The 27,649-nt window shown below is 41.5% G+C and overlaps 2 protein-coding genes and 1 pseudogene across 3 annotated transcripts in view; 1 reads left to right on the forward strand and 2 right to left on the reverse strand.

The window, feature by feature from the left end:
• The first annotated feature begins 618 nt into the window (after positions 1-618).
• LOC124039016 (glutamate receptor ionotropic, NMDA 2C-like) overlaps positions 619-27,649 on the forward strand; it is a 55,949-nt gene continuing 28,918 nt past the window's right edge. The window contains exons 1-5 of the mRNA XM_046354905.1: positions 619-680; positions 3,537-3,725; positions 3,829-4,169; positions 4,277-4,391; positions 16,986-17,197. Coding sequence (XP_046210861.1) covers positions 639-680; positions 3,537-3,725; positions 3,829-4,169; positions 4,277-4,391; positions 16,986-17,197 — 899 coding nt within the window. The 5' untranslated portion in view covers positions 619-638. The remainder of the gene's footprint in view (positions 681-3,536; positions 3,726-3,828; positions 4,170-4,276; positions 4,392-16,985; positions 17,198-27,649) is intronic.
• Positions 20,801-22,546, reverse strand: LOC124040079 (annotated as a pseudogene).
• Positions 22,967-24,955, reverse strand: LOC124040080. 2 transcript variants are annotated; one of them, XM_046356871.1, is made up of 7 exons: positions 24,694-24,954; positions 23,787-23,857; positions 23,523-23,699; positions 23,371-23,432; positions 23,191-23,288; positions 23,070-23,111; positions 22,986-23,001 (listed from the first exon to the last, which is right to left on the reverse strand). In XM_046356871.1, coding segments are annotated over exons 1-7 (609 nt in total). In that variant the 5' UTR covers positions 24,852-24,954; the 3' UTR covers positions 22,986-23,000. The 2 variants fall into 2 exon arrangements, with proteins under 2 accessions (XP_046212826.1, XP_046212827.1); XM_046356870.1 differs by having other exon boundaries at positions 22,967-23,111; positions 23,199-23,288; positions 24,694-24,955.

Consider the following 27,649-nt stretch of genomic DNA (forward strand, 5'->3'; position numbering starts at 1 on the left):
GTACTGTCATGTTTGTCATTTATTATCATGTCTTGTCCCTGTGCTCCCCATTCTATTCGTTTCCCTCTGCTGGTCTTATTAGGTTCTTTCCCTCTTTCTATCTCTCTCTCCCCCTCCCTCTCTCACTCTCTCGCTCTCTCTTCTCTCTATCGTTCCGTTCCTGCTCCCAGCTGTTCCTATTCCCCTAATCATCATTTAGTCTTCCCACACCTGTTCCCGATCCTTTCCCCTGATTAGAGTCCCTATTTCTTCCTTTGTGTTCCGTTCCTGTCCTGTCGGTTCCTTGTTTAGAATTCACCATGCTGTGATTGTGTATCGCCCTGTCCTGTCGTGTTTTTGCCTTCATCAGATGCTGCGTGTGAGCAGGTGTCTCTGTCAGCTACGGCCTGCGCCTACCCGAAGCGACCTGCAGTCTGTGGCCGCTTCTCCTGTTATTCCCCTCTACAGACTAGAGGATTTCTGTTATTCCCTGTTTGGACATTTCCTGTTAAGGATTCAGGATTTGTCGTTTTCTGTTTGGACTTGAATAAACTCTGTTTCTGTTAAGTCGCTTTTGGGTCCTCTTTCACCTGCATGACACCCTCTTCTTCTCACCCCACTCCTCCCCCCTTTAGGCTGAGGGTTCCACGTTCCTCCAGATGGGTGCCTCCCTGGAGCAGCAGATCGTCTGCATGTTCAAGGTACAGGAATAGAATAATCTAAAGTTCATGTTCACTTATAGAGCCCCCTTTCAGCCAATCAGAATGTAGTAATCAGGAACGCCGTGGTCTGAAATGTTATGTCAATATATGATTTTACATTTATGGGTCGTTCCACAAGTACGTTTTGCATTCCTTTGATATTTTGAGTAGAGATTGCGCACCAATATTGCATTTTAAAAGCCTGTTTTTTTAAATGAAGTGCCCTTCAGACTATTAGCATGAAAAAGACTTGCTAAAGCAAGGTTTCCCAAACTTGGTCCTAGGGTCCCCCTGGGCGCACATTTTGGTTTGCCCTATCACTACACAGCTGATTCAAATAATCAACTCATCAAGCTTGGATTATTGGAATCAGCTGTGTAGTGCTAGGACAAAAAAAAAACATACGTGCAACCAGGCTGGGCCCCAGGACCGAGTTTGAGAAACAACATGGTAATTGATCACTAATAACATAAATACATAATACTCTTCAGAAAGAACTTGGTCAAAGCTTTAAAATGAAAACTTGGATAAGTGGGTTGAAATCTTAATCTAATTCGGAAAAACGAGACAACATGTCAAAATGCTGAATTGTGACACTTGTGGCATTTTGACATGTTGTCAAAGTAATCAATTAGCATCTGTCCCTCATTTCAAGGTCAAATCTTTTATGTGAACTGAACTCTCGTTTCAATGTGGTGAAACTATTCCTTTTCAAATGATTTTTTCAGTAAAAGTAAAATCATAGAGAGAAAGCAGGTGAGCTGGTTCTACTCTTTTAGGCCTTTTTCTGGTGTTCTGTGGTGGAAAACGGAGTGCATCCAGCACAACACGTCAACTCTGTTACCCATAGATAGATAGGCTAGAGATGTTTGAACAGTTTCATTTTTTTGTGAAGCTTGCATTCAATTTCAACTCCCTGTTGCACACAACAAGTGTCACGGCCATTAAAAGAACTGGACCAAGGTGCAGCGTGGTTTTATTCAAAATGACACCGACAAAACAAACAATACAAAACAAACCGTGAAGCTTAAGGCTATGTGCCATCAAAAAAGTTAACTTCCCACAAACACAGGTGGGAAAAAAGGGTACCTAAGTATGGTTCCCAATCAGAGACAATGATAGACAGCTGTCCCTGATTGAGAACCATACCCGGCCAAAACATAGAAAGAAAAAATCATAGAAACACAAAACATAGAATGCCCACCCCAACTCACGCCCTGACCAAACCAAAATAGAGACATAAAAAGGATCTCTAAGGTCAGGGCGTGACAACAAGCTTCTATTCCCCCTGTCACAAGTGGATTTATCGCTGATTTAAGATCAAAACATCAACCCTGTCACGGTCAACCCTGCTACTTTATTTTGCACTTAATTGGCACTTACTTTTGTTAGACTTCAGTGCGGCCTTTGACATTATCGATCATAGTCTGCTGCTGGCAAAATGTATGTTATGGCTTTACACCCCCTGCTATATTGTGGATAAAGAGTTACCTGTCTAACAGAACACATAGGGTGTTCTTTAATGGAAGCCTCTCCAACATAATCCAGGTAGAATCAAGAATTCCCCAAGGCAGCTGTCTTGGCCCTTTTACTTTTTTCAATCTTTACTATTGCTACTGGCTTTGAGGAAATCCAGTGTCTATGTATGCGGATGACTCAACACTATACATGTCAGCTACTACAGCGACTGAAATGACGGCAACACTTAACAAATAGTTGCTGTTAGTTTCAGAGTGGGTGGCAAGGAATAAGTTTGTCCTAAATAATTCTAAAACTAAAAGCATTGTATTTGGGACAACTCATTCACTAAACCCTAAACCTCAACTAAATCTTGTAATAAATAATGTGGAAATTGAGCAAGTTGAGGTGACTAAACTGCTTGGAGTTACCCTGGATTGTAAACTGTCATGGTCAAAACATATTGATACACCAGCACTGTCAGCACGGCTGGCCCTTGGATGTACACAGAGAGCTAATATTAATAATATGCATGTCAATCTCTCCTGGCTCAAAGTAGAGGAGAGATTGATTACCTGTTGAATGCACTGAGCTGTCTGTTTGAACTACACCCATGCATGCCCCACAAGACATGCCACAAGAAGTCTCTTCACAATCCCCAGGTCCAGAACAGACTATGGAAGGTGCACTGTACTAAATAGAGCCATGACTACATGGAACTCTATTCCACATCAAGTAACTCATGCAAGCAGTACAAATAGATTTTTTTAAAGATAGAAAAACACCTTATGGAACAGCGGGGACTGTGAAGCAACACAAACATTGTCACACACACACACACACACACACACACACACACACACACACACACACACACACACACACACACACACACACACACACACACACACACACACACACACACACACACACACACACACACACACACACACACACACACACACACACACACACACACACACACACACACACACACACACTACACACACACACTATACACACACGTACACATGGATTTTGTACTGTATATATTTTGGAGTAGGGGCCTGATGGGGCACGGTCTGTGAATGTATTGGAATGTTTTTAAAATTATATAACTGCCTTAATTTTTCTGGACCCCAGGAAGAGTAGCTGCTGCCTTGGTATGGGGATCCATAATAAATACAGATACAAAAAACTAAAATCATCTTTTTATTTAACTTCTTGAGATGGAAAAACGTGTTGTTTTTTAAAATTAATTTGAACATGTGCTCTTTATGACAATGTTAATTAGGTGAAATACATTTTTATTTTGGACCAGATTACACGAGCCAAAATGTACTCTATTAGTGGAATGACCCTTTACATATAATGTGTTCTATCATGTCTATATTCTAGTTGATGGAGGAGTATGACTGGGGAGACTTTGTAGTAATCACCAGCATGTGGCCGGGATACGAGACGTTTGTAGACTACGTCCGATCCTACACGGACACTTCCTACTTCCTGTGGAGGCTACAAGATATCCTGTCTCTGGAGATGTCTGTCGGAACCAGTGACGTCCGAGCCAAACGCATGTTACAGCAGGTAGGAGAGAGAATTTTAAAAAACTATTTCCAACGAGAGAGAGAGAGAGAGAGAGGTTAATGTTAGATATTACTTACAGTGTTATATCTGTCTGTCCCTCTAGATTGATTCCCAGGTGCTCCTGGCCTACTGTTCCTATGAAGAGGCCCAGTACCTGTTCCAGGTAGCAGGGGAGGTGGGTCTACTGGGGCCTGGGTACATCTGGATCCTCCCCTCCCTCGCATTGGGCAACACAGAGAGCCCTCCACCTATCAGCTTCCCTGTAGGACTGATTGGCGTCATCACTGACCACTGGAGGAAGAGCCTGAGGCAACGTGTCAGAGAGGGAGTGGCCATAGTGGCCAAAGGGGCGGATAGTTTCAGAAGGCATCAAGGGTTCCTTCCAGAGGGACACAGCGACTGCAACACACCAGTTACACATATCAACAACAACACACTGTTCAGGTGAGTGTGTGAGGCCACACATCCTCTCGTCCTGTGTGTGTTTTTGTAAGTAGACATATACTAAACAGGTGTGTTTGTGTTGAAAACTGAATCTGTGTGTGTTGCAGACACATGCTAAATGTGACATGGGAGCGTAAGGACCTGTCGTTCAACAGTGATGGCTACCTGACCAACCCCTCCATGGCCATCATCGCACTGGACAGAGACAGACTGTGGGACAAGGTACTGAATTACATGTGTGTGTGTGTGTGTGTGTGTGTGTGTGTGTGTGTGTGTGTGTGTGTGTGTGTGTGTGTGTGTGTGTGTGTGTGTGTGTGTGTGTGTGTGTGTGTGTGTGTGTGTGTGTGTGTGTGTGTCTGGACCGTGAAACAACCAACCCAGCACTACCTGGTGTCTGGTGTACTTTGACAGCTCTTTGGTCTTGGCCATAGTGGAGTTTGGAGTGTGACTGTTTGAGGTTGTGGGCCATTAATACAGGAAACGAGTGGAGGACAGAGGAGCCTCTTAAAAAAGAAGTTACAGGTCTGTGAGAGCCAGAAATCTTGCTTGTTTGTAGGTGACCAAATACTTATTTTCCACCATAATTTGCAAGTAAATTCATAAAAAATTCTACAATGTGATTTTTTATTTTTTTTCTCTCATTTTGTCTGTAATTTTGAAAATGTACAGGCCTCTCTCATCTTTTTAAGTGGGAGAACTTGCACAGTTGGTGGCTGACTAAATACTTTTTTGCCCCACTGTATATAATTTACAAGTCCAAAAATGGATGTAGCAACTACAGATTTCCCCTTTAAGTCTATCAAAAGTTTGCGAGTTTCAGCAATAAAAGCCCCACGTTTATTCCATAGGCTGGGATCCGCACTGTACAGCTTTTGCAAGAGTGCATTTTTCACTGGCTGTCCACTGGTTTCAAAAACAATGACTGATAGGCAGCTTAAACTTCTTGAATTCAATCATTTTGGGGTTCAAATACACATTTCGATTTGTGAACAGCCATCCACAATAACCACAATCCATAATAGCTCAATGAGAGAGCAACAGTGTGATTCACATCAATGCGCTACGTAGATAACACTATTAAGTGATCTGTATTGCCGTAGACTACACCACTGCTGTCATCCTTACCTCCAAGCACTTATTTAAATAGGATAATCTTTGGATGCCGACAGCAGTTGTACTATTCGAAGACATAGCTTGGACTATAGACTAAAAAAGCCTATTCCTGCTCTCTTCCCGCGATCCATCAAACTCATTTGGTGTGTCATCATAGTGGTCTCTGACTTGTGGTCAGACTCACTCAGGTGGAACAAACTTAAACTTGTGCCTCTTTTCAATGCTGATTTGAATGTCATTGAGAAAACAGTGTCAAATAGCTTTTTCTCTCAAATCCTTTATGAATTTAAAAGTAATCCTCAAAGTAATCATCTAGTTTTTCCAAAAGTATCTGTAATCTGATTACAATATTTTTTCTGGTAACATTACGGATTACAGATACCATTTCTGTAATCTCTTACATGTTACGGATTGCAGGTAATCTGTTACTCCCCAACCCTACACACACACACACACACACACACACACACACACACACACACACACACACACACACACACACACACACACACACACACACACACACACACACACACACACACACACACACACACACACACACACACACACACACACACACACACGCGCCAGGCAGTGACATTGATACAGTAGGCTTGCTGTGGCAGGGCAGGAATACATTTGTTCAATAGTAGGAGGTAGTAAAATCCTCAAAAGTTCCCACAAGAATAGCAAACAAGGGAAATTCTCCCTTGTTGGGACATTTCCCACATTCCCATGAGGACAAAGGCTATTTTAAGATTAGGGGTTAGAGTTAGGGTGACAATTAAGGTTATGGTTATAATTAGGGTTAGAATTAGGGTTAGAATTAGGGTTAGGGTAATGTGTTAGTGGTGTTGTGTATTTACTGTAAATGTAAATGTACTATCATTAAATTGAAGACTTATAGTTTTTATCAAAGATTCTCTGTAATTAGTATTACGCGAAATTAGTATTCAGATTACAAAGTTATCATTTCCTAAAATAACTTTTCAGGTATTTTATCTGATCAATTAGTATTCGAATGAATGAATTATTTACTTTAACTCACGTTAGACTCATTCCAAACGTCGTAAATTGTTGGTTATCTGCACAAACCCAGTCTTCACTACGAGTCATCCATACATCAGTTGTCTTAAATAATTTATTTATTACTAACTTAGTAATTCACAGAAATGCATAAACATACAGTAAATATGGTTACAAGAAATGATGGGAGAATGTGCCCCTAGTGGGCTAAACCGGCATGGCAGCTTGTTAGACAAAAGGGGAAGTGGGGATTGACTTAGAAGTCACTACAGAGTGATAATTATAACAATTGAAATGCTAATCCTTTGCACATGAACGCTCACTCATTCGGGAACAATTGCAACCAATATATATTTACACTCAGTGTGTCGTCTTGATCGCTGGTGAAAAGTTGTTTCTTTTGTAGAATTGTTCGTCTCTCTCCCTCTATCTCGTGGTTATACTGGTTAGTTCAGAGTGACATTCATTCATTTCATTATAGAGTGGTTGTTTCGGCGGTTGTCGTTCTTCTAGCTGCAGACTAGTAATTAATATCAAATACTTGTTCTTATTCTGTCGGTATGGATAGTCTAAGAGTTTAACCACGTGGTATGGTTAAAAGATTCAGCAAAGGTCTACAACCTTTGTCCTCTCCTAATGGAGAAAAACATGGTGTGGTGATAATTTCTCAAAGTTGGGTTTTATTTGGAATTGTAGAAAAGGGGCTGTCCCAGGATGCCTGACACTAACTGGGCTCAGGGGCGGTCCTCTGATTTAGTTCAAATCAAAAGGGAATTGTATTTTCCTTCATTAATCAGTCTAAAATCATAGTACACAATTTTACAAACAGTATCATACTCACTCGTTCATCATATACAACAATTTGATGTAAACCTCATATCTGAGGCTATTATATAAACAGCATTATGGTAATGTGGCCACACCGTCTCCCATGAGCTTCCCCAAGTTGTAACAAACGGACCAGTTCGTAGCTGGATTCTTCACCAATCTTTTATACTTTCTCCGGAACATGAAATTAGTTCGTACCTCAAGTTCTGTGAGGTGGAAGAAATTCCTTTGTGCTCAATGAAAATTTACTCTGCCTCTAATACTATGTGGCCATGTGGCAGGGTCTTCTCAGGAATTTACGACCTCTCTTTGACCACAGCAGCCTAGTTGAAGGAGGCCAAGGGGAGGCAGGGAGAGGGGGATGGGGCTTGCTATACCCAAAGAGGGCAACTTCATGACAGTGGTTAGGTTTAGGGTTAGGAATTAGATGTAGGGTTTGGCTTAGGTTTATGGGTTAAGATTAGTTATGTTTAGTGTTAGGGGTTAGGGAAAATAGGATTTTGAATAGAAAAACATTTTTAGGTCCCTACAATTATAAAGGAACATAACAGTGTGTGTGTGGTTGTGTGCGGGTCGTGACTGTGCAGTCGGAAACTCAAACACAAACCAAAAGTCAGGCTGCTGGGGAATGCTCTGGAATTCCAACAAAACACAGTCATTCACAACCCCTGCTTCTATTTCTTCCCTTTAACCTTCTCACTCTCTCTGTAACACTCTCTCCCTCTTTCCTTTAAACCTCTCTCCCCCTCCTTACCTCCAGTGTCATGTAGCTCATTCATTAGTGAAAAAGTGTCATTGTGCACTTACTTGTGGGTTTGTGCATGTGACATGCCCTTTTCATCCCTTCTCTTTCCTTCTGACACACTGACAGCACTACACATCTCATTTTTTAAAACTAAGTCAGGGGGAACCGTCTCTCTATCTACCTCACTGCTTTCCTCCTAGAGAGGGAGGGAGGAGTGATTGATTTCAGTAACTGCCTGCGAAACAGTTAAAACAGCACTGCAATTCATAGTCAGACACAATCGTGTGGGTTATTTACATGCTAATGTCGCTTTAAATAGTGTTGTAGCTATTTCTACTTAAAAAAAAGTAATATAAATCAATAGAGATAGATTTAGAGTTAGAAAAATGTATTTAAGTGTCACGCCACAATGATACAATAGTCCAAAATGCAGATTTTATTTTCAACCACATTGTGGATCACTCATATTGAGTTCTGCAACACTAAAAACAATCATGATCAAACATTGTACAGGATTCATCTATAATACATGACATCGTCTATATACACATGTAGCCTCTGCATTAAAAAAAACGGAGTATACAGTGAATAAAAGGACAATTGGGCACATAAAAAGAAACGTCTCTATTGGAGGATAAGATGGCAGGCTTTGGCGCAGGCCTTTACAGTGCAGGCATTGACCTTTGACTTCTTCCACATGTTGTTGTTTGTCGCAGCCTGAACTCAAAATAGATCAAATCATTTTTTTTCTCACCAACCTACACACAATACTGTGTCTGACACTTTGATAATGACAATGTGAAAACGTGTTTTTAGACATTTTTGCTGATTTATTGAAAATTAAATACAGAAATAGAGTGAGCTCCAAAAGTATTAGTACAGTGACACTGTTTTGGTTTTGGCTCTGTATTGCACCACTCTGGATATGAAATGATCAATGACTTTGTTTTGAGGGTATTTTCATCCATAGCGGGTGATTTTACAATTGTTAACAAATTTACTTACACTGTATGTGTATTAAAGTAGTTGAAAGTGTAGTATTTGGTCCCATATTCCTAGCATTTGCTGTTTGTTTTGGTTGTGTTTCAGATGATTTTGTCCCCAATAGAGATTAATGGTAAACAATGTATTGTGTCATTTTGGAAGAACTTTTATTGTAAATAAGAATATAATATTTTTCTAAACACTTCTACATTAATCTGGAATCTACCATAATTACGTATAATCCTGTGTCACACTGTGAACTGTTTCACCTGTCCTTGTGATTGTCTCCACCCCCCTCCAGTTGTCGCCAATCTTCCCCCTTATCCCTGTGTATTTATACCTGTGTTTTCCGTATACTTGTTTGTCCGTTGCCAGTTCATCTTGTTTGTCAGTTCAACCAGCATTTCTGTTCTCAGCTCCTGCTTTTCCCAGTCTCTCTTTTTCTCGCCCTCCTGGTTTTGACCCTTGTCTGTCTTGACTCTGAGTCCACCTGCCTGACCACTCTGCCTGCCACTGAGCCTGCCTGCTAAACTGTAGCTTTGCCCCACTTCTGGATTGCTGACCTCTGCCTACCCTGAGCCTGCCTGCCATCTGGTATTGTTGCCCCACCTCTGGTTTACTGACCCCTGCCTGCCTTGACCTGTCTATTGCCTGCCCCTGTTAGAATATTAAACTATTGTCAATTCAACGTGTCTGCATCTGGATCTTACCTTGATTTCTGATAGTCCTGAATGAATTGTGAATAATGATGAGACAGAAAGTTGCGTAAATATCACCACCCACAAAAAAATGCTATCCTCCCTGTTAGTATAATGGTGAGAGGTTAGCATGTCTTCGGGGGTATGATATCTGTGCATCTGTAACATTCTCACTTATCATTATTCACTAAAATATATCACTGTCCCAATACTTTTGGAGCTCACTCTATATCATTTACATAAGTATTCACATCTCTGAGTCAAAACCTGTTAGAATCACCTTTTGGCAGCTATTAGCTTCACTGACAGTTCCATACTCTCCCTGACCGAGTCTGTAATACCTACATGTTTCAAGCAGACCATCATAGTCCCTGTGCCCAAGAAAGCGAATGTAACCTGCCTAAATGACTATTGCCTGTGGCACTCATGTCGGTAGCCATGAAGTGCTTTGAAAGGCTGGTCATGGCTCACATCAACACCATCAACCGGAAACCCTAGACCCACTCCAGTTCGCATACCACCCCAACAGATCCACTGGTGACGCAATCTCAATCACAATCAAACTGCCCTTTCCCACCTGGACAAAAGGAACACCTATGTGAGAATGCTGTTCATTTGACTACAGCTCAGCGTCCTACACTATAGTGCACACAAAGCTATCACTAAGCTAAGGACCCTGGCACTAAACACCTCCCTTTGCAACTGGATCCTGGACTTCCTGATGGGCCGCCCCCAGGTGGTAAGAGTAGGTAACAACACATCTTCCACGCTGATCCTCAACGCGGGGGCCCCTAAGGGGTGTGTGCTTAGTACCCTCCTGTACTCCCTGTTCACCCTCGACTGCGTGGCCAAGCACGACATCCAACACCATCATTAGGTTGGCTGATGACACAATAGTGGTAGGCTTGAGCACCGATGAGACAGCCTATAGTGAGGAGGTCAGAGACTTGGCAGTGTGATGCCAGAACAACAACCTCTCCCTCAACGCGAGCAAGACAAAGGGTGCTGATCATGGACTACAGGAAAAGGAGGGCCATTCACATCGACGGGGCTGCAGTGGAGCGGGTCGAGAATTGACATGATTTGAGTCCATTGGAGGTGTACCTGGGGATGTATTTCAAGGCCTATCTTCAAACTCAGTGCCTCTTTGCTTGACATCATGGGAAAATCAAAATAAATCAGCCAAGACCTCAGAAAAAAAAATTGTAGACCTCCACAAGTCTGGTTCATTCTTGGGAGCAATTTCCAAATGCCTGAAGGTACCATGTTCATCTGTACAAACAATAGTATGCAAGTATAAATAACATGGGACCACGCAGTCGTCATACCGCTCAGGAAGGAGACTCGTTCGGTCTCCTAGAGATTAACTTACTTTGGTGCGAAAAGTGCAAATCAATCCCAGAACAACAGCAAAGGACCTTGTGAAGATGCTGGAGTAAAAGTATCTATGTCCACAGTAAAATGAGTCCTATATCGACATAACCTGAAAGGCCGCTCAGCAAGGAAGAAGCCACTGCTCCATAACCACCATAAAAAAGCCTCTGGTCTGATGAAACAAAAATAGAACTGTTTGACCATAATGACCATCGTTGTGTTTGGAGGAGAAAGGGGGAGGCTTGCAAGCTGAAGAACACCATCCCAACCGTGAAGCACGGGGGTAGCAGCATCATGTTGTGGGGGTGCTTTGCTGCACGAGTGACTAGTGCACTTCACAAAATAGATGGCATCATGGAAAAATTGGAGAATTGGATATATTGAAGTAACATGTCAAGACATCAGTCAGGAAGTTAAAGTTTGGTCGCAAATGGGTCTTCCAAATGGACAATGACCCCAAGCATACTTACAAACTTGTGTCAAAATGGCTTAAGGACAACAAAGTCAAGGTATTGGAGTGGCCATCACAAATGCCTGACCTCAATCCTATAGAACATTTGTGGGCAGAACTGAAAAAGCGTGTGTGAGAAAGGAGGCCTACAAACCTGACTCAGTTACACCAGCTCTGTCAGGAGGAATGGGCCAAAATTCACCCAACTTATTGTGGGAAGCTTGTGGAAGGCTACCTGAAACATTTGACCCAAGTTAAACAATTTAAAGGCAATGCTACCAAATACTAATTGAGTGTATGTAAACTTCTGACCCACTGGGTATGTGATGAAAGAAGTAAAAGCTGAAATAAATAATTCTCTCTACTATTGTTCTGACATATCACATTCTTAAAATAAAGTGGCAATCCTAACTCACCTAAGACAGGGAATTTTTACTAGACTGAGTTTAAATGTATTTGGCTAAGGTGTATGCAAACTTCCCACTTACAGTCTATGCAGGATGCTACCCACCCTCCACAGCTTGGCCTTCGCTCCAGAGCAAAACTCCAAACCCATAACCTAATTATTACTAATAGCCTAATTACCTAAAGCAGAGATTACTGCTTTCAAGGTTTTCTTTTTCCAAGCTATTCGGAGGGTGCTCTAGCAAACAAACAGCAGAGACCTGAGGACACCATTCCAAGCTGGATCTGAGTGAGTAGCGTTTGGTCTGATGCTATTTTGAAAGCCTAGAAGAAAAAGAAAAAACGTCGTTTTTTAAAAATAATGAAGTGCATTACGGTGACTGCATGCTGAGTTAAGGCTCCGAGGCTTGCAAGGACAGACCAAATACAAATGAATTTAGCACTAAATTGTGACGTAAACAGTCTTTGGGCCCAACAAGGGTCAGAAGTCTTTGAAGAGTCTTCTGAACCCCCCTTCTGCTGTTCAAAGACCATTCCCTGGCATTTTCTACAAGAAATCTGCCTCTAGAAATAAAAGCTTATCCCAAGTGTGTGTGACACCTACTCCCATTGCCTGCTGCACTGCTGCTTGGATTCCACCTGGCCATCTGTTTGCCGTCTGCCCTGCCCTGTCTCCCCCTGTCTGGTACAGGTACCTCCACCACACTCACCCCTTAAATTTCTTTCTTGTGCATTTTGCTATTTTGCCATTTGCCTTATGACTCCTGCATACTTTGTTGACTACAACCTTCTTTACCCAATTGTGGGACAGACTATCAGGTGCAGAGAGCATATATTTCCACAGGAAGACTTGCACTTTTAATATCGCACAGAATATAATGCCCAACAAAACAGAGTGAGGAAAATGTGGACCAACCCAACACAACAGGGTACCAGGTCCAGAGCACGAACACCAAAAAAAACATACACACGTAACATATCAGTAATCCCGCACGAAACAAGGGCGGGTAAACGTATTATAAATAAGGAAGCCAATCAAGCACACAAATAGACAGGTGCAACTAATAAGACAAAACAAACAGACAACGAAAAAGGGATCGTTGCGGCTAGTAGGCCGGTGACGACGACCGCCGAGCACCGCCCGAACAGGCAGTGGGGCCAACTTCGGTGGAAGTCGTGACACTGATGCTTATCCTTCTTTTTCCCCTGCCCGCTACAAAGTTTCTCCCTGCAGGCAGTCACTGAGTCCGAGGTGCTAAAGGAGCTCCTTAAACTTGACCCCAAAAAAACACCCTTTCTTCTTTAAGTTTGCTGCCCCTATAATCACCAAGCCTATCTCCAACCGTTTTAACCTGTCTCTCCTTTCTAGGGAGGTTCCCATTGCTTGGAAGGCAGCCACAGTTCACCCTTTATTTAAAGGTTGAGATCAAGCAACCAATTTATATTATGCCCTGTTTATCCAAAGTGTTGGAAAAACTTGTCAATAATGAACTGACTGGCTTTCTTGATGTCTATAGCATACTCTTGGGTCTGCAATCCGGTTTCAGCTCAGATTATGGATGTGTCACTGCAACCTTAAAGGTCCTCAATGATGTCACCATTGCCCTTGATTATAAGCAATATTGTGCTGCTATTTTTATTGACTTGGCCAAAGCTTTTGATATGGTAGACCATTCCATTCTTGTGGGCCGGCTAAGGAGTATTGGTGTCTCTGAGGGGTCTTTGGCCTGGTTTTCTAACTACCTCTCTCAGAGTGCAGTGTATAAAGTCAGAAAATATGTTGTCTCAGCCACTGCCTGTCACCAAGGGAGTACCCCAAGGCTCAATCCTTGGCCCCACGCCCTTCTCAATTTACATCAACAACATAGCTCAGGCAGTAGGAAGCTCTCTCATCCATTAAATGCAGATAATACAGTCTTACACTCAGCTGGCCCCTCCCCAGAGTTTGTGTTAAATACTCTACAACAAAGCTTTCTTAGTGTACAACAAGCTTTCTCTACCCTTAACCTTGTTCTGAACACCTCCAAAACAAAGGTCATGTGGTTTGGTAAGAAGAATGCCCCACAGGTGTTATTACTACCTCTGAGGGTTTATAGCTTGAACTAGTACTTGGGAGTAGGGCTAGACTGTGAACTGTCCGTCCTTCTCTCAGCACATATCAAAGCTGCAGGCTAAAGTAAAATCTAGACTTGGTTTCCTCTTTTGTAATCGCTCATCTGGTGGTCCTGTAGCTCAGTTGGTAGAGCATGGCGCTTGTAACGCCAGGGAAGTGGGTTCAATCCCCGGGACCACCCATACGTAGAATGTATGCACACATGACTGTAAGTCGCTTTGGATAAAAGCGTCTGCTAAATGGCATATATTATTATTATTATCATCTTTCACCCTAGCTGCCAAACTAACCCTGATTCAGATGACCAGCCTACCCATGCTAGTTTACGGCGACATAATTTATAGATCGACAGGTAAGGGTGCTCTCGAGCGGCTAGATGTTCTTTACCATTCGGATATCAGATTTGCCACCAATGCTCCTTATAGGACACATCACTGCACTCTATACTCCTCTGTAAACTGGTTATCTCTGTATACCTGTCGTATTTATAAAACCCTCATCCTTCACATACAACACCCGTTCTGCCAGTCACATTCTGTTAAAGGTCCCGAGAGCACACACACATCCATGGGTTGCTCCTCTTTTCAGTTTGCTGCAGCTATCAACTGGAACGAGCTACAACAAACACTCAAACTAGACAGTTTGATCTCAATCACTTCATTCAAAGACTCAATCATGGACACTCCTACTGACAGATGTGGCTGCTTTGTGTGATGTATTGTTGTCTCGACCTTCTTGACTTTTGTGCTGTTGACTGTGCCCAATAATGTTTGTACCGTGTTTTGGGGTGCTACCATGATGTGTTGCTACCTTGTTGTTGTTTTGTTGTGTTGCTACCATGCTGTGTTGTCATGTGTTGGGGCGGCAGCGTAGCCTAGTGGTTAGAGCGTTGGACTAGGTTGCGAGTTCAAACCCCCGAGCTGACAAGGTACAAATCTGTCGTTCTGCCCCGGAACAGGCAGTTAACCCACTGTTCCCAGGCCGTCATTGAAAATAAGAATATGTAACTGACTTGCCTGGTTAAATAAAGGTAAAATGAAATTATAAAGAAGCATTTGGTCTTGACTGACTTACCTAGTTTTATAAAGCTGAAATAAAAATTCTGAAAGGTGAATTCGTCACCTAGTGTCTGATGGAAAGCAGTTTTCATGTGTGAAGCTCTATTCTGTTTTTTTTTTACCCTAAAACCTCCCTAGTCCTTTCCAAGGACAAGCATACCCATAACATGATGCAGCCACCACCATGTTTGAAAATATGAAGAGCGGTACTCAGCGATGTGTTGTATTTGCCCCTTCTGTAGCTCAGTTGGTAGAGCATGGCGCTTGTAACGCCAGGGTAGTGGGTTCGATCCCCGGGACCACCCATACGTAGAATGTATGCACACATGACTGTAAGTCGCTTTGGATAAAAGTGTCTGCTAAATGGCATATATATAACGTTTTTTTTTTCAGGACATAAAGATAATTTCTTTGCCACATTGTCTTTGCATGTTTTGGAGTATTTCTATTTTGTACAGGCTCCCTTCAATTCACTCCATTGTTTAGGTTAGTATTGTGGAGTAACTACTATGTCGTTGATCCATCCTCAGTTTTCTCCCATCACAGCCATTAAACCCTGTCATTGTTTTAAAGTCACCATTGGCCTCGTGGTGAAATCCCTGAGCGGTTTCCTTCCTCTCCGGCAACTGAGTGAGGAAAGAAACCTGTATCTTTGTAGTGACTGGGTATATTGATACACCATCCAAAGTGTAACTAATATTTTCACCATGCTCAAAGGGATATTCATACTCAAAGGGATATTCAATGTCTACTCTTTTTTCCTCCCTGGACTTTGTGTTTGAATCTGTGTTTGAAATACACTGCTCAACTGAGGGACCATTGTATGTGTGGGGTACAAAGATGAGGTAGTCATAACAAAATTATGTTAACCACTATTATTGCACACAGAGTGATTCTATGCAACCTATGTGACTTGATTGGCAAATATTTACTCCTGAACTTATTTAGGCTTGCCACAACAAAGGGATTGAATACTTATTGACTCAATACATTTTAGCTTTTCATTTTGAATGAACTTGTAAAACATAATTCCACTTTGACATTATGGAGTATTTGTGTGTGTGACACAAAATCTCAATTCAATTCATTTAAAATTCAGGCTGTAACACAACACAATGTGGATAAATTAGAGGCACTGCATAATATTGTTATCTGTTAACATGTCACATAGTTTATTATTTTCATCAAGACCGTTACAATTTCCATTTTGGCTGATGCATGATGCAAAATCACTGCCATTTAAAAAAATAAAAAATAGCAACAGACGATGCCATATTTTCCAACCCATACAGCGCCTTGAATAACAGGATTTGTCGTGTATTTATCTACACCAAGGTAAAATTAGCATTTACACAATAAAAAATTATAATTTCTGTTCCCCCATACTCCTACAGCATAAGTACAAATACGGTATGTAGCACCAATGAATCAAACAGTTTAGTTAAACATTTAAATGGTAGCCGCCCATGGCTTTGTACTTTGCAATGATGGCACCGAGGGCACAATTCGCATAGTTAGATATGTACTTCACAGACACATTGTGATCCACAAAGTCTTTGACAATCAATCTCATATACTTGTACTCACTGATCATATATACTGTGGCCCGGACCACAGCAGTGTTCTAGTCACTGCTGAATTCCAATAGCGTACCACCTTAGTTTTGTCCACGTTGATATTCAGATTAAATTGTCCACACCAGTTAAAAACAATATATAACATTTCTTGAAACTTATCTTCACTTTCAGATATCAGTACAATGTAATCTGCATATCAAAGAAGAGACACTATGATTTATGACTGGAGGGATGGAGTTGGAAGCTCCAGGGAAAGAAGCCTGGGTGATAAATAGAGCACCAGTAGGGTTAAGCGAGGACAGGTTCTTAACGGGGATCACTGGGTCCTCTGGGGCTCTGCTTAGAGTCACAATCCATTGGATTACTTGGATCAGCCTCTCTCAGATCTACAGCCCTGAGTGTGTTTAATCCACTTTCATGTACTCTCCCTCTCCCCCCCCCCAGGTGGGAACATTAGAGCGGGGTATCCTCCAGGTGCGTTACCCGGTGTGGCCTCGCTATGGAAGTTTTCTGGAGACGGTATCAGATGACCGCCACCTGACGGTAGCCACTCTGGAGGAGAGGCCCTTCGTCATCGTAGAAAACGTGGACCCCGACACGGGCACCTGTGTACGCAACACCGTGCCTTGCCGACGCCAGTCCAACCGCACCGAGAGGTACACACGCACGCACCAACAACAACATGCAAATTGCAAATGTATACAGATGGCTGCACATAGAGTTGAAGTCGGAAGTTTACATGCACTTAGGTTGGAGTCATTAAAACTTGTTTTTCAACCACTCCACAAATGTATTGTTATCAAACTATAGTTTTGGCAAGTTGGTTAGGACATCTACTTTGTGCATGACACAAGTGATTCTTCCAACAATTGTTTACAGACAGATTATTTCACTTATAATTCACTGCATCACAATTCCAGTGGGTCAGAAGTGTACATACACTAAGTTAACTGTGCCTTTAAACAGCTTGGAAAATTCCAGAAAATTATGTCATGGCTTTAGAAGCTTCTGATAGGCTAATTGACATAATTGGAGTCAATTGGAAGTGTACCTGTGGAGGCTGGCGTAAACAGATACAAAAGTATCTATATCCACAGTAAAATGAGTCCTATATCTAATATGTAGAGCCATAACACATACATTTTTCCAGCAGCAAACTATGATCGATAATGTCAAAAGCCACACTGAACTCTAACAAAACAGCCCCCCTAATCTTTTTATCATCAATTTCTCTCAGCCAATCATCAGTCATTTGTGTAAGTGCTGTGCTTGTTGAATGTCCCTCACTATAAGCGTAATGAAAGTCTGTTGTCAATTTGTTGACTGTAAAATAGCATTGTATCTGGTCAAACACAATTAAGTATTGGTAACAGGCTGATTGGTCAGCTATTTGAGCAAGTAAAGAGGGCTTTACTATTCTTAGGTAGCGGAATTACTTTTTCTTCCCTCCAGGCCTGGTTGCACACACTTTCTAGTAGGCTTATATTGAAAATAAGAAAATAGGAATGGCAATATTGTCTGCTATTATCCTCAGTAATTTCCCATCAAAGTTGTCAGACCACGGTGGCTTGTCATTGTAGATAGACAATAATATTTGTTTCACTTCTTCCAAACTCACTTTATGGAATTCAAAATTACAATGCTTGTCTTTCATAATTTGGTCAGATATACTTGGATATGTAGTGTCGGCGTTTGTTGCTGGCATGTCATGCCAAAGTTTGCTAATCTTGTCAATGAAAAAGTCATTAAAGTAGTAGGCAATGTCAGTCAGTTTTGTTATGAATGAGCCATCTGATTAAATTAATGATGGGGCTGAGTTAGCCTTTTTTCCCCAAAAATATAATTGAAGGTGCTACAAAGCTTTTTTTTACCATCATTCTTTATGTTATTTATCTTTGTTTCATAGTGTAGATTTGTATTTATTTGTATTCCGTTTAATCATACGAGAAAGGCCGCTCAGCAAGGAAGCCACTGCTCCAAAGCAGCCATAAAAAAAGACAGACTACGGTTTGCAACTGCCCACGGAGACAAAGATCATACTTTTGGGAGAAGTGTTCTCTGGTCTGATGAAACAAAAATAGAACTGTTTGGCCATAATGACTATTGTTATGTTTGGAGGAAAAAGGGGGAGGCTTGCAAGCTGAAGAACACCATCCCAACCGTGAAGCACGGGGGTGGTAGCATCATGTTATGGGGGTGCTATGCTGCACGAGGGACTGGTGCACTTCACAAAATAGATAGCATGAGGAAGGAATATTATTTGGATATATTGAAGCAACATCTCAAGACATCAGTCAGGAAGTTAAAGTTTGGTCGCAAATGGATCTTCCGAATGGACAATGACCCCAAGCATACTTCCAAAGTTGTAGCAAAATGGCTTAACGACAACAAAGTCAAGGTATTGGAGTGGCCATCACAAAATCCTGACCTCAATCCTCTCTAAACTTTGTGGGCAGAACTGAAAAAGCATGTGCGAGCAAGCAGACCTACAAACCTGACTCAGTTACACCAGCTCTGTCACCCATCTTATTGTGGGAAGCTTGTGGAAGGGTACCCACAATGTTTGACCCAAGTTAAACATTTTAAAGGCAGTGCTACCAAATTCTAATTGAGTGTTTGTAAACTTCTGATCCACTGGGAATGTGATGAAAGAAATACAAGCTGAAATAAATCATTCTCTCTACTATTATTCTGACATTTTACATTCTTCAAATAAAGTGGTGATCCTAACTGACCTACGACAGATAATTTTTACTTGAATTAAATGTCAGGAATTGTGAACAACTGAGTTAAATGTATTTGGCAAAGGCGCATCTGGTAAACACATACTGGAAGCTAGATTTTGAGACCGGGATACTTTTGTACATTTCAAACACACAAACATACATGCATACACTATGATGCGCTGTTGTCAGAGCACATAGCAGCTGTGTGATCTTTTAAACTGTATCAAACCACGTGCATGAACACACCTGGAGTGAAACGGATTACTAATAGGAGCCAACCAATAACACAACAATGACACACCAGGGGCCAACCATTTACACACTTGTTACATACCCGATGTGCATCCCTTCGACATTCACACGAGTCAGCACATCAATTATCGGCCCAGTATATTAATAGTGGAGAGATGTGTGGGGAGAGTAGTTGTGCGCGATGGCACATTGATTGGCTGTAAAGAAGATTTATCTGCCAACGCTGGCATATATATCATGGCACTGTCGGGTAGAAATCACACAACCCTCTCTTTCTCTTTCTCCTGATTCAACGCTTTATTGGCATGAATGGGTGGTTGTCACTGTTGCCAGAGCAATGTACATGAAGTATCACATAAATTAACCATGTGTTTGAGCAACAATAATAATAATATATAGGAAAATAATAAACAAAACATTTAACAAACACCAACAATTGAGAAATATAAATCTACAGGGGCTATTGTTTTTCTTACATTATGACACGCCAGGACATAATCTGGAGCAACATCTACTGTCTCTACATTTTCTCCAAACAAAATGCTGATTTTCTCCTCAACAGGCAGGGGCCTGTTGCACAAAACTAGGATAAGGGATTAAGCCAGGATATCTTGGTGATCCTGGCTCAATTGATCCGTAATCCGGTTGCACTAAAGATGGATAGGGGGCAGGAGGATATGTTATGGTATAAATTACCATGGAGATTTATTCTGTGGAGCTAGCCTGCTCTAGACCAGGCTAAATTCCAGGATCTATTTAATCTCATCCCTAATGTCAGTCAGCAGTCACCTCAAATGGAAACCAATAGTTATTTCACTGCTCAGTATACATTGTTATCACATATAACTAGACCCACTGTCATTATTTAAACGTTTGTGATCATTAATTTCAATGATTTTGGATAAAAAATGATTTTTAGATGTTGCTATCATTAGATAATTTACAGTTTCCCATAGACTATATATAAAATGATAGAATATTAGGGCCACAGAGGGAAAAAAAAGACAAGTCATAATATTGTAACCAGTTGTTTTAAAGGAGGACAGTTGTTAAAATGACAGATGCGGGGCATTTCGTGAAATTGTACTTCAGTATGGTTTCATAAACAAAGACATGCTGATGTGCCAGAATATTAAGTATCACATTGTCATAAGTATCAAAACTGTAAAAACAATATGTAGCTTTTCTGCAGAAAGAACCAGCCTCATAAATTTATGACTTTATCCTTTTTCTTCAGTGTGGCCCTAGTACTCTGTCATATAAACAAATACACATTCCATATGAATATAAAAACACAATGTGTAACATTATGTTCCTTTATTGAATAAGGACAAAACAAAGCAGGTAAACCATCAGCTCCTTTCGAAACTGAAGTCACAGTGACTCTACAAGATGGAAAGCACAGAATCCAAGCATATTATACAAAATGATACATACACATTCAAAGGTCTGTATATAACACACCCTGCATGTCTGCACACTAAAATAAATGCAGGACAAATCCATACACATCAACTGAACAGAAAAATGAATGGATACAGTAGCCTCCCTGCAGCCTTGTATTACACACAGTATACCGCACAAACATCATAAGAGGCCAAATTCGTAAAAAAACGAACCCAAAAAAACCCAAATTCCTCTGCCACCGCAGGACATATTTAACCAAAATTGAAAGCACACATACTAACTAAAATAATTCAACACATATTGGTCCCTCAGCAGCCGACCACTGTCGTCATCAGGGAAGATTGCTGGATTGTCCCAGTCCATGGCTGGTGGCACTCTGGGGGCCCTCTCCTTCCTCAGGCAGGCCACATTGTGGAGGACAGCACAAGCCACAGTAATATCACATGCCCTAACAGGGCTGACCCTTAATTTGTGAAGGCAGTGAAAGCGTGCCTTCAGGAGGCCAAAGGTCATTTCAACTCTGGCCCTGGTCCTGGCATGGGCATGGTTGTAGGCCTGCTGTGCTTCCTGGGGGTCTGTGAAAGGTGTCAGGAGAAAAGGCTGGCAGCCATACCCCCTGTCTCCTAGCAACACACCAGAGAATTCACCTGTCAACACAAAATCTCATCATTACTACCTCATAAACACAGTGATATTCTTGACACAGCCATGATGGTTATAAATAGGGGTTGTGTGGCTTACCTTGTGATAGGCACTGATAGATTTCAGAGGCCCGAAAGATTCTGGAGTCATGGACTGAGCCAGGCCATTTTGCCACAACATTGCTGATCACACAGTCAGCATTGCAGACCATCAGAAATCATAAGATGAGGAATATTACACCAATCAATGCACATCACTGGCAATGCAGAGTGTTCGTCAATGGACAATATCAAAAAGTTATGTTCACCTGAACATTAATGCTGTGAAAGGATTTCCTATTCACAAAATCGGCCTCATGGGCACCTGAGGGGGCTTTTATCCTTATGTGTGTGCAGTCCACTGCACCAATGACATTGGGGAAACCTGTCACACAAAGTAATGAGTATCCTACTATGTGTTAACAGTTGTCCTGTAATTTGTAGATCCTCTTACCTGCAATCCTATAGAACTCCTCTTTGATGTCACAGAGTCTTCTGTGGCCAGGGAAGGAGATGAAGACATCTGCTAATGCTTTGATAGCCAGACACACACTCCTTATTGTGCGGCAAATTGTGGCCTTGTTCAGCTGTTCTGCATCCCCCACTGAGTACAGGAAGGCTCCACTAGCAAAAAGCGCAAGGCCACACAAACCATTTGCTCCACACTCAGTGCATGGCTCCGTGCAGTGCGGTGCTTAATCCTGGGACCCAGTAGTCTGCATAGATACCTGATGCCATCTGCAGAAAACCTGTATCTTTCATATAGATGGTCGTCAGGGAAGGCCAGTGGGTCCAACCGGTCCCTGAAGACCCTTTCTCGCATGAAGGCTCTCCTCAGCACAAGTGCTTCTTCATCCACCACATCTCGCACGAATGGGCATGCCATTGTCAGAGCAGAAAGGAACACACAATTTTGGGCCTTCATATAGGCTAGTGGCAACACCTAGTGCTGGGGGGGTGGGCAAAAGAGGGCGATGCCTTATAACGATGACTTGGTTGTACTGATTGCTGGGAAAATAAAAAAAACCTTAGAAAGATGCCACCGTCCTGTGTGCTCACAATAAGAGCTCATATGTCATGGCTCACTTGACTTTACGAGAATATACCTAATTTTTATTTTGAGCTGTGTCATCTTCTTGGAGCTGGGGGAGGAAATACAAATAATGATTAATACATTTGTGTTACAGTTAGCATACAGTGTACATTGAAGGCATATCTCACCTCCCTCTCAAGTTTTTTTAATTCAAGGTCCAGTTTCCTAATTGTCCTCTTTTTTATTTCGGACTCCAGTGCAAGATTTTCCATCTTTTTCTTCTTGTACTGAATGTCTATGTCTGCCAGTTCTATTTGGCGCCGGAAGTGGTTGCCATACAACTTTCTGATAGCTTGTGAGCTCTGTGAACACAATACAATTAGCGCAGCTGGAATTTGGCAGGATGTGGTGTCCTTTTATTAATACGCACTATGTTGCCAGGCTGGTTTTCCCACTGTATAGCATCTGGGTCCTGTAAAAGAAATTAGATTTTTTGATTTTGATGAGGACTCCTCACCATTGTAGAGTAAATAGTACTTTCACAGTCTTACCATGATACCTCATGCCTTCTGGAATCCAGAGAGATGGTCTCCTCCTCATCATCATCGTCTCCATCATGTGCTGTTGCTGCTGCACTGGGGCCTTCACCCTATCACATTTAATCGGATTCATATTGAAGCTAGTAGACAAGACATGCCAGGCCTACAGTATGCCTTTGATGGAGTACTCACTGGATCAGCATCGTCTGGTGCTTGTGCTGGTGGCTCTAACAGGAACACATTGCTGCCAGACACTGCAAGGCAATAGGTAAACCAAAGTCAGACAGTCCAAATTGATTCAATATGAATGTGGTTGTATCCCATGTAGAGATGGAAGGACATACCTTGAATGAAGCGGGTGGCATCTTGGGAGGAACCTATGCTCGTCTCTTTCCCCCCAGGGATCCCCTCTAAGACGGGCCTGCCTTTATTTAGCTCCAAGGCCATGTCCTCTGCTGGGGTAAGGTCAGCCTTTGGTGACCCACCACCCGTGCCTTGTCTGTGGGTATTCTTTTTCACTGCTAAAACAGTACAGACAATGTGTGAGCAGGCACCTTCTGGGTACAATATATGCTTGTGCTTTGTTAAATATTAGTCAGGGACCATACCATTCTGCAGAATGTTCTTGTATTTGATTTTGACCTGCTGCCATGTCCGTTTTGGCCCGTTCATGTTTAACCTACACACACACACACACATTTAATGGAGTCACACTGCAAAAAATTACTTGGTATTTTTGTCTTGTTTTCAGTAAAAATATTTAAAAAAAAACTTAAATAAAGATGTATTTTCTTGATTTGCTAAATGACCTAGCAAAATAAGTATAGTTTAGACAAAAAATATTAACTTTAAGTAAATGTGTGCTTAAAACAAGCAAATAAAAAATCTGTCAATATAATAAAAATTCTCTTGAAATAAGTTTACTTTTTCCATAAACACTTTTTTTGCTTATTTTCCTAGGTAATTTTGCTCAAGAAAATATTCAAGATGTTTTTTAGATATTTTTTTTTACTGAAAACAAGACAAAAATACTAAGTAAGAAAGACATTTTTGCAGTGCAGTGAGCAACCGACCTTGGGTCCTTTGAAAGGCGCTATATAAATTAAAGTGATTATTATTATAGCTCATCTATTTATTCAATTAAATTGTATTTATATAGCACTTTTCACAATTGTTTCATTCTGTCAAAGCAGCTTTACATTAATGAAAGCAGGAGAAACACAAAAAAAACGGTGGACAACATAAGAAGCAGAGTACAACGGCTAAGATTAAACCGTACTGAGCGTAGTAACGTTAAATAATAATGTAAGGCTTTAATAATAATTTATCATAGCTTTATACAGTGTGATGGACTTACTTTAACAATTTCACTCATATCTGCAGTGCATTTCAATTAAAAATTTAACCGTTTCATAATTACAGTACAACTGCGTTTTTGGAGATGTGAATTAAATATTTGAATTGTAATTGTGATGTTTCAGCGGAGCGGTGAGTGTGTAATTGTGCACTACTTACGCATTCAGGCGGTCTGCAATACTTTGCCACGCTTTTTCTCTTTGCTTTATCACTGTGGCGGTGTTGCCTTTCTTCTTAATTATATCTTTTACCTCCTCGTATGCCTCCATGAGGATTTGTGCTTCCGACGGGGAAAAGTACGCGGCTCTAGTTGCCATGGTAAATCAGTTAATCTGTGATCTGTGGCGGGGTCTATTTGAGTGAGCCGTGAGCGCGCACCTATCCAGGATTGGTTTCACCTGGCTTAATGAATCCGTGTCTGCTCATTCTGGCTTGGTCTTTGTGCAACCAATTAAGCCTGGACGCACATGTTTTGGCTTCATTGAGCTCAGCTGAGTCATTTATCCCGGATGTCTTAATTCTACTTTTGTGCAACAGGCCCCTGGTCAAGAAAGCCTGCAATTCTGTCTTCAAATTTCAGGAGATAAATACCTCTGATTGATTCGTATTTTGAGCAGTGGAGTAGGAAGAGCTGCTCATCATCTACTTCAACTGACCCACAGTGCTTACTTAGTCTTTCTCCTCTGACCTTCCATGCTTTTCTATGGCGTTCTGTCTCTATTGCCAGGTTATGCTCCCTCTCTCTCTCGCTCTCTCTCTCTCGCTCGCTCTCTCTCTCTCTCTCGCTCTCTCTCTCTCTCGCTCTCTCTCTCTCGCTCTCTCTCTCTCTCGCTCTCTCTCTCGCTCTCTCTCTCGCTCTCTCTCTCGCTCTCTCTCTCTCGCTCTCTCTCTCTCTCGCTCTCTCTCGCTCTCTCTCGCTCTCTCTCTCGCTCTCTCTCCCCCCTGCTTGGGGAGTAATCAACACTACGGGCTACCAGGGAAAAACAGAACAAGAGAAAGAGGGAGAGAGAGAGTTAGTGAAAGTAAAATAAAGGATGTTAATCATATGTTGGGTGACATAGCTCTTCTCCGTGGCAGATGTTTGGTGTAATTGAAAGGTTTTTTACTCATTAAAACTCCTCTCTTTGGACAGCGGCTGGTCTCATTGGCAACATAACTGAACTCCAATAAGTGAGAGTATCATAAACAGGTTGTTTGTTCAGCAACAAAAACCGATGCATGTGCAACTATGGGGCAAAACAGACAGAGTTGGCTTAGATTGTTGACATGTAAACTATATTTAGTCTCAAATATTTGAAAATAAATACATTTGCACAATGAGCACTTGTGTCAAATACACCATTATACTGTCGTTGCTAGCAAATTTGAGCCATATTAGCATAGATGTGACATCAGTAAAAACACTTCAAATCAAGACATAGTTTCATCTTGTTCTTGACACCATCTGAAACAAGCCACACCCACGATTCCCCACATGGCAACATCTTGTCATCGTTGCTAGCTATCTGGCCCATCCCAAATCACAACACACAGACTTCTGCCCCATTTTAAGCGTGTGCACCGTTTTCGTGAAATTGTCAGCTAACCCTTCTTTAAGGCACAGTCAAAAGCATCCTCTCTTCTAACTGACTGTGGGCTAGCCGCAACAGTGATGCTATTGGTGCGTGATCCTACATGCTGTACTATGCTTTGTCTGGGTAGAATCCTAACTTGTCCACGTGTGGGTATTTGATTGCAATGTAGTCGGCGTATACCTGCGAGCAGTACTGGTTTGGGGACGCCCAGAGAGCGCGAGAGTTGTATTGCGATGGCAGAATATTCAAGTGCAGTACTGCAAGACCTTAGTTTAGTTATGTAGACGCTTTGGGACAATTGCAACAACTGATGGCCACGAGATTATCACCAGCTCTCGTTAAACTCTCGATACGAGCTAAAAACCACCCGCACAACTGATCTCAATTGCAACCATCGTCCACCACTGTTAAACATCTGATTTCGGGGTTATGTTTTAGTCCTGATTCCAACCAACATTTTTCAAGACTATTTTGTTCTCTGGTGGGTAATTATCATCGGAACATTTTCATTTTGCTATTTTTTTTTCTCCACCTTTATTTAACCAGGTAGGCTAGTTGAGAACAAGTTCTCGTTTGCAACTGCGACCTGGCCAAGATAAAGCATAGCAGTGTGAACAGACAACACAGAGTTACACATGGAGTAAACAATAAACAAGCCAATAACACAAACAAGTCAATGACACAGTAGAGAAAAGAAAGTCTATATACAGTGTGTGCAAAAGGCATGAGGAGGTAGGCAATAAATAGGCCATAGGAGCGAATAATTATAATTCAGCAGATTAACACTGGAGTGATAAATGAGCAGATGATGATGTGCAAGTAGAGATACTGTTGTGCAAAAAAGCAGAAAAGTAAATTAAATAAAAACAGTATGGGGATGAGGTAGGTAGCTTGGGTGGGCTATTTACAGATGGACTATGTACAGCTGCAGTGATCGGTTAGCTGCTCAGATAGTTGATGTTTAAAGTTGGTGAGGGAAATAAAAGTCTCCAACTTCAGCCATTTTTGCAATTCGTTCCAGTCACTGGCAGCAGAGAACTGGAAGGGAAGGCGGCCAAATGGGGTGTTGGCTTTGGGGATGATCAGTGAGATGAGCAGACTAAGAGTGATGTATCTATTTGACGACTGAAACAAAGTATTTCCTTTTCTACCATGACAAATCTACTGTGGCAATTTTCCTGACACGTTGTATGAATGGAAAAAAAAATATGTTGAAGGTGTAGCCTATTCTTAATTATTTTATTTGTCTCCAATTTATACTCTCCATTAAATGCAACGGCCTTTAAAATAAAATTGTCTGATATGGTCATATCAAGATTGAGGGTAAAATATCCCTGGACAGTCCATATTAGAAATTTGCAACAATATCAAGTAAATCATGATTGAGTCATATAATCTATATTTGTTTATCAAATGAAAATGTAGTCGCAACAGTGTAGTCGCAACACACACGTTATACATTGAAAGGCAATTATTATTTTATTTTGCCATTTAAGGTGAAGCATTTGAATGAAATGAGGGCTAATACTTCTATCTTCTTA

Source organism: Oncorhynchus gorbuscha, linkage group LG07 (assembly GCF_021184085.1).
Source record: "Oncorhynchus gorbuscha isolate QuinsamMale2020 ecotype Even-year linkage group LG07, OgorEven_v1.0, whole genome shotgun sequence".
NCBI classification, from domain to species: Eukaryota; Metazoa; Chordata; class Actinopteri; order Salmoniformes; family Salmonidae; genus Oncorhynchus; species Oncorhynchus gorbuscha.